A 7,878-nucleotide genomic window follows, 5' to 3' on the forward strand; every position below is an offset into this window, starting at 1 on the left:
TGAACCTGATAATTTTGCTTGCTTTCCTACTCATACAGTATAAGGGCAAATTTAGAATCATCCCACGACTGGAGCTACAACTTTGGTCTTTCCCTGAAGTTTAGGGAATGTTGACTCCATTACAACACTATGTCCAAATAAACCTCCGTTCAGCTAACCACTGAAGAGAAATAAGGAATGTAGTTAGAAAGTAGATACAACAAGCATTTCAATCTTTGCATCCTCACTGATAAGAAATTTTTCATTTCCTAAAGCTGGAAAAAGATCAAAGCATCTGTTTCTCCACATGCAGCTGTGGACAGAACATGATCCTATGACTACGTATTCCCCATGCACATTTATGATGCCTGCCACATTATATAAACCAGGAAAGACTTTACCTGAGAAGAAAACCGATGAACAAACGTTGTCCAAAAAAAAGCAGGGTTCAACGTCAGATGTCTCGCATCGTCTTCACAGCCCAATGAATCACTAAAATTACTTTCACTAAGCACAACAGCCTTTTCCAGAGAGCAGTAGCATCATCAGTTTAGATCTGCTAAGAGTCACGTGTTTTCTGTGACTGTTTGTGAAACCTCTACTGTCCATAACAGCAAAGTCAAACACAAAAGCCAGACTACAATCAGATAAGCAGGGATATTATTCCCAGGACCTTACCAGTAAGGGATCTGTAAGTTGAGAAGGCTTTGCAAACCAGGCAGAATTCTTTAAATCTTGACCCACAATAATTTTACAGGAAAAACTACATAATTAGAAATACAGATACTAAAACAATATCAGTACTGTCAATGAGAGCAGTAGTATTTTTTCTCTTTTTAATCAGTACAATGAAATTTATCTCTGGTCCCACAGTAGCTCTGAATGGTTTTAGCAGTGTTTCACCTTCTGCTACTCCTTTTCATTCATTACACTGGCAACTGCTCTGACCCATGAAGGAGGAAATTTGATCAGAGCACAGCTTCTTGTTGGCAATGTGAGGAACCACGAGAGGAAGAGAATATGTTACCAATGGCACAAACCCTTCTGCTAGTCAGCTACCAGCCCATTTGCTTTCCCTATGCCTATCCACACATTTTGAGTTGACATATTCCCAGATTTGTCCCCATTTCCCTTTTGCTATCATTTCTGTATTCATTCTCTGCCTTTTTTTTTTTTAATTACCATATCCTACTCAGTCACTGAGCCACTCAGACACTCCTGTTACATTTACTCTTTCTATTATCATTTCCAGTGTAAATCCAATGACAGTAACCTGCAGATTCATAAGAGAAGCCCAATCATAGGACAGGAACTACTAGTACAAACACCTCCACTTCCAGCCCTAAGTACAGCAGGATTGAGTAGCTCCTCAAAAGGTGTGCCATACCCTTGCATTGCAACTTCATAAAGTAGTCCAAGAAAAAAGTACAGTTTCCTAATAATAACTTTGGTTAGACCTTCATTAATGTCAAAAGTAATTTATCTAACACCAGAATTTTCATATATTGTCTTGAATTAAAGTTTTTTTCTACTCTCTAAAAAACTCTCAAGAATGAAGAGGAGAAAAATTGTTACAAAAAAGATTAGTAGTGAAATTAACATGTAAAAAGTTAGGTGTTCAGAAAGTTACTTAAGCAAAACTAGTTGTTTCTGGTTTCTTGTCTGCAATTAACGGGACCAGCTTCATCTGTTATCTGTTCATCTGTGCCTTATTTGATGAACATAATCCATGATTCAATACACTTTGTTAATGTTTCCAGGATGCTCAGCTCCACCATCATCATTATTTTCCTGTATTTCTTCCTTCCTGACATGCCAGATAAATCTGATTTCACCATTCAACAAAACACATGACAAATGTCACAAAAATAAACTGTCAGATTAATCACACTTTGTGCTATTTACGTAGCTGGATTTTTCAAGGATGCTAGGGCAGAGGAGAAGTTCTTTCCCTCTTGCACAGTTGCAGCATGTGAGAACAAACACCTTATAATTCAGTCCATTCGCAGCAAATAACTATTCCTTGTTACAAATGACACAAATCAACATCTGCACTTTACCTCTGCATTCTAAGACCTGAATGAAAAGAAAAATGTGAGTCCTGTCTAAAACGCACTTTTAAAAGCACTGTAGATTCCATGGTAAAACATTTCATTTTCCATACACTTATGATACTCACATCAAATTCATTTAGTGCAGCAGCAAGCTCTCCTATGCCAGTATGCCCCTTGTTTTCATCAGTGGGTGAGGTGGCCTGAGCAGCGTTGGAGATACCAGCAATTGCTTCTTGAACTTGTTTGAAGACATAGTCTCTGTTGGCCCTAGTGGCTGCAACGTCAGGGTGACGAAGAAATGCTTGGGATGCAGTATACAACATTGTGGCATTCTTCTTCAGAGCACCTCGAGCTGCAGCCATTTCATCCCTGCAGTGAGGATCTTTCAGCTCCTATAGAAAAACACACAATTATTTAGTTGTAAATGAAAGCTTAAGGTTAGAAAGTATGGTCTAAACTGTCACTGTCCAGTGGTTTTGCAGAGATGTCATTAATGACAAAATTGACCATAATTCTCACAAAATCTTTTTATGTGCATAGTTACAGTTTTATTATGGGCACTGAATTTACAAAACATGTATTTTGTGGCTTCATAAGAACTCTCTGCTCTGTTCTGTTTTAAAACTATGAACAAAGAAGTTTGGGAAGCTGAATTTACTTGTGCTCACAGACAAATCAAATGCAAAAACTGAAAAAGAATCCATGCATTCCGGATTTTAAGGTTTCAGCACTTGATGAATTTCAACCACATGATTCATTGATACAGTTCTCAGAGAGAATTAAGTTCCTAAAAGTTTTGCCAGCTACAAAAGAAGAGATTAAAGGAAAACACTGAACATCTAAGAAGTAACTTCCAATTCTGTCAAAATATTCCACAATTACATGGAACATCTTGCTAGTACTATATAAATGAGCTTGGAAATCTTAAAAGGTTTACACTAAGATTTGCTTTTATCTTTTCATATCTCCAAGAAGAACATAAGAGATGTATAGCTTCATTAGCTTTCCTGTTAATGTTTTTAACTTTTTCACATAATTTCCATTACATTTCTGGAAGAGAAGTGTCTGAATGTACAAAATAACATTGTTTATGTGATACTCGCCTTGCATTTCTGATTTGTTAGAAATGTACAAGCGATACAAAAATAAATCAGTACACTGCAATGCAAAAGTGAATAGAAGGATGAATGTATAAAGCCAGCTTTCCAAACTGAGTGTGCTCTGCAATCTGCAATACAAAGACATCCCTGAATGATTATCAATATTCAAACACAACTTTGTGTTGAACAAAGCTTAAACAACTCCATAGTGACAAAATGTCTGGACTCTTCAGAAGAACAGCATTCAGGAGAAAGTTCTGTTCAATGCAAAGTTGAATAGCTATGGGTGCTGAATAAATGCTGTCATGACTTTTTATTCATTTTTTCCATCTGCTTAAGTAATAAATGAATTGGGTACTTGTCCTTTTAAGTATCTGAAAACTAACAATGTTGGTTTTAAACACAAATTACATGCCCGTTCTTGAATCTGAACTAGACCACACTACCAAAGATCTCATGCTCTTCAGCTGTTGGAGTGCCCTCAAAGCAATTGATCGGGAACAGTCACCATTTGAAAACTATTCAAAACCTCCCAGACAGCTTGCCTTTTCACCTTCACTTTACTGTTAATTGAATTCACTTGAATAATGTTCTTTAAAAAATTACATTTTGAAAAATTTCATCACGATCAGAAAAATCCGTATGATTCAATGATGTGCCATGACACAACAATTACTTATTGTATGTTTTAAAAGCATCTTGAACGTGAAACAAGATCTTTAGAGTCAGGCCTAAATTTCATAACCACGTACTCACCTGCTGTCGTCGCGCAGCTACGTAATTCAGTTTCACCATCTCTTTTCCAAATTCTTTAAAGCGATTTGCTAGATCTTGTTCATTCGTCGCATTTTTCACTGCTTCTAGTGCTTCCTCTACCTAGAACATAATAGATCAGCAGTGTTATCAGTTTAATCCAGCTGTACAACTCCTGCAACTACTTTGTCCATTGCATATCCTTTCCTCAAAAGGCTTGAAAGGTGGGCCCGGGTGAACCTAATGAGGTTCAACACAGCAAAGTGCAAGGTTTTGCATTTGGGCCGGAGGAATGCTAGGCATCCATACAGACTGGAAGGAGCTGTCCTTGAGAGCAGCCCTGCAGAGAAGGACCTGGGGGTCTTGATGGATGAGAAGCTTTACAAGAGCGAGCAGTGTGCTCTTGCAGCTCGGAAAGTAAATGGTATCCTGGGCTCCATCAGAAGAAGGGTGGCCAGCAGGGACAGGGAGGTCCCCCTCTACTCTGCAAAATAACTTCTCATGAGACGAAATAGGAATTCAGAAGTGTTATTTTGCTCTCTCATGAGACAAAAAAATGCAATTCCGAGGAAAAAGATTGAAAAGTGAATATGTTCTATTCATCCTTCATTCTAAAACCCATTTGTTCCAAAACACATTTCTATTGATAACCATGGGCACAACAACCATTTCTGTAAGCCCTGACAGTCTCTTATTAAACAAATTTTCTAGAATATTCATAATAGATTCCACTCCAATAATCAGATTTTGAACATTGTTGATCACACTCTATGGTGTATTATAACTGTACAATCACAGAATCACAAAATGGCCTGGGTTGCAAAGGACCAAATGATCATCTAGTTTCAACTCCCTGCTATGTGCAGGGTCACCAACCAGCAGCCCAGGCTGCTCAGAGCCACATCCAGCCTGGCCTTGAATGCCTCCAGGGATGGGATATCCACAACCTCCTTGGGCAACCTGTTCCAGTGCATCACCACTCTGTGTGTGAAAAACTTCCTCCTAAATGTACAACCCATTAAATTTCAAAATGAGTCAACTGATTGCTAGAGGAATTTGAAACAAATTCACTTCTGAGTAACTTCTCTGCTCAACAAAACACAACCACACTCAGCTGCAAAGATGTGCTCCTTTAAATAAGTAGCGGGTAATTCATTACAATATTCATAATGCTAGATGTCTATCATCCATACTGTATTACCAAATACTTCAAGTGTTTCACGAGTTTCACTGTAGTAGTCACTGTTATTAATTCTAATAGAGCAAAATATAATCTGAAAGAAATGACTGAATATCCTTCCAGATGACAACTGCATATATTTGCTCTGAAACATTAATTAAAATGTACTATCTCAAATGAAGTCTGTAGCACAACTCCTTTGACATGCTTTCAATGAAAACTGATTACAGTACAGTTCAGGATCCCTACAGTATAAATTAGCCTTCATAACTCCGACATGCTGCACGGTTTTAGTTTGATGATTTTATGGTTAACTTACACCACTCTTTGAATGCTACTACTGAGTCAATACAGGATTGGTTCCCAATGGAATTTTTTTTCATATAAACTTGTTTTTTTTCCTAATAATTTATTTATTTGTCTTAAACACATTCGATTATGAAATGATTTTTCACAGTCAGTCCTTAGAAATAGGTTACTCTTTTGATCCTGAAAAAAAAAAAAATAAAAAATGAATGACATTTAAGGTCCTGAAATTGAATTTAGCTACAAAGAACCACAGAAGTATGGGTTCATTGAAACAGAAGGCTGGGTTATTCACAGTGACATCAGACAAATGTACAGATTACAAGCCACAGTGCCACAAATGCCCTTGCAAATCTAGGGAGCAAACTGCGTTAGTAAATACACCCACTTACAAAAGAGTATTGGAATATATTTTTTTCTAAATAATACAACACAATGCTGTAACAAGAGGAGGAAAACTCTGATGTGAGGAAAGTATTTCTCACCATCTATGAAAGAGCTTGGATCAGAAGTTTAATCACAGCATTTACAGAAAGCTTTTGTTCATAATACTGTTAGCCTCACTAGCAAAGGGTTCTTTGAATTACAATTGCATGGAGTTTTATAGCAGGGAAAAATTAAAACATATTCACGAGATATGATGTTTACACTAAAAATTACATACTGCAGCTATCACAACAGCATTCTATTACTAGAGCAGAGCACACTAGAATTCACGCAGAAGAAAATGCTGCTTTTTTTTTTTCTATTATAAAAACTGTTTTCTATCTGTTTAGCCTATCTGCCCAATTTTCCAGCTGAAAGGTTCTCACTGTTTTGAGAATAAATCTTTTTGTACAGTCACACTGTTAAAAAGACGAAGCAAATTCATCTAAGAACATAACAAACAAAAAAATCCATTGCAATTACTAAACTTTAATGTGACTGTATAAAAATATGAACGATAACAGCCAAGTGCAAGTACAAATTTATACTAAGCTACCTGGCAATCTATTATTCTTCTTTATACTGTCTTTCCTTTATGATGACTGATAAGGCACTTGTACTATTTTCTGACTGTAAATAAAAGCACCCAACTCCTAGTACTCCAGAATTTGTGCAGACGTCAAGAACAACTGCAGTACATAAACTCTGCCACAAGATAGCAATACTTTACAAGCACTGAGTCAGTAAATGATCTGAATGAGATGAAAGGTCAGTTAAATAGATGCGTCTGTTCGGTGCGCTGCCTTAAGTCACCAAAAATTAATTACTTCATAATAAGGAAATGAATGAGAACAGTGTAAAAAATTGCTTCATCCCAACCCTCGGTAGCACTTGAAGGAAAAACAAGCAGCAGTTGAGTACGAAGTGTGAGCACTTATTCACAGAGGAAGCTGAGGGGAGACCTGAAAGGTGATTGTAGGGAAAGTAAAGTTGGTTTCTTCTCACTGGTGACAGGAAGAGGGGAAATGGCCTCAAGCTGCACCAGGGCAAGTTTAGGTTGGATATCAGGAAAAGCTTCTTTACAGAAAGGGTTGTTAAGCACTGGAATAGGCTGCCCAGGGAGGTGGTTGAGTCACCACCCCTGGATACGTTTAAAAACCATTTGGATGTGGTGCTCAGGGACATGATTCAGCAGAGAGCTGTGAGAGTTAGGGTAGTTTGGTTAGGTTGTGGTTGGACTCGATGATCTTTAAGGTCTTTTCCAACCTGAGCAATTCTATGATTCTATGATTTGTCCCAACTTCTGTATATGTAAAAAAGCAAAAATAATACAGAACCTTTAAAAATACATACAATTTTCAGATGTGACAGAAGCCTCATGACATCCGCCATATCAGCCAGGATGAGCAAGCGGGTAACAGCAGAAAGCAAGGCACGAGCAGCCCGCACCATGGTGCCCCGCTTCACTGAGGAGCACGGGTCGTCTGCAAACTCTGAAGAGGCAATTCTCATTGTTTCTCCTAAAGTAGGAAAAAAATGGTCATTAAAGCTTTATTATTTTTTCCAGAAAGTATTAACCATTCATTAAATAAAGCGTTCTTAGGAAAACAGGTTTTGTTACTCAAAGCTGAACTGCTTAGTAATTAGGGAAATAAAGTTGGAATGCGTGCAGCCATTTTTCTTTATTCTCCAAGTGTTGTTGTTCTTCTAGAGCAGTTATCTGTAACAATTAAGAAGGCAAACAACATACTAGAATAGACAGCTGAGCACAAGAGTACAGCATCAGATAGACAGCACTGTGTTACATGGACACGGAAGTCATTTCTATTAGCAGAGAAGATAGGACAAAATAACCCAACAGTATTGCTCCTATTGCATCTCTCTACAACTCCTTCTTCCAGATACATCTGCTTTCACTCCTGCTCCCTATTCTTTGCCTTCATGCTCCGATAAAATCACCTGCATTTTTTTCACCAAGATCTATTGCTCCTATTGAAGATTCTTCTCCACTCAAAGAAGCACAGTAACTATTGCTGCCATGGCTTTAGAGTAAAAGGGAGATTTAGGTTAGATGTTATGA

General features: G+C 37.7%; 1 protein-coding gene across 1 annotated transcript; it reads right to left on the reverse strand.

Annotated features, from left to right (window-relative positions):
* Positions 1 to 2,020: 2,020 nt before the first annotated feature.
* On the reverse strand, positions 2,021 to 7,337 carry LOC100541755 (catenin alpha-2). The gene is made up of 3 exons (XM_019615192.1): positions 7,152 to 7,337; positions 3,890 to 4,009; positions 2,021 to 2,425 (listed from the first exon to the last, which is right to left on the reverse strand). Exons 1-3 carry the CDS (start codon positions 7,308 to 7,310, stop codon positions 2,036 to 2,038), a joined length of 669 nt encoding a protein of 222 aa, XP_019470737.1. The 5' UTR covers positions 7,311 to 7,337; the 3' UTR covers positions 2,021 to 2,035.
* Between the last annotated feature and the right edge of the window lie 541 nt (positions 7,338 to 7,878).

Source organism: Meleagris gallopavo, chromosome 4 (assembly GCF_000146605.3).
Source record: "Meleagris gallopavo isolate NT-WF06-2002-E0010 breed Aviagen turkey brand Nicholas breeding stock chromosome 4, Turkey_5.1, whole genome shotgun sequence".
Lineage (NCBI taxonomy): Eukaryota > Metazoa > Chordata > Aves > Galliformes > Phasianidae > Meleagris > Meleagris gallopavo.

What these genes read in the sequence shown, in the direction of transcription:
- LOC100541755 (XM_019615192.1), bottom strand. Translation starts at nt 7,310, where the DNA reads ATGAGAATTGCCTCTTCAGAGTTTGCAGACGACCCGTGCTCCTCAGTG. An exon ending in TTCTGTCACATCTGAAAATT is followed by an intron (nt 4,010 to 7,151) that starts GTATGTATTTTT and finishes ATTATGTTCTAG; the next exon opens with GTAGAGGAAGCACTAGAAGC. An exon ending in TAGCTGCGCGACGACAGCAG is followed by an intron (nt 2,426 to 3,889) that starts GTGAGTACGTGG and finishes GTTTTTCTATAG; the next exon opens with GAGCTGAAAGATCCTCACTG.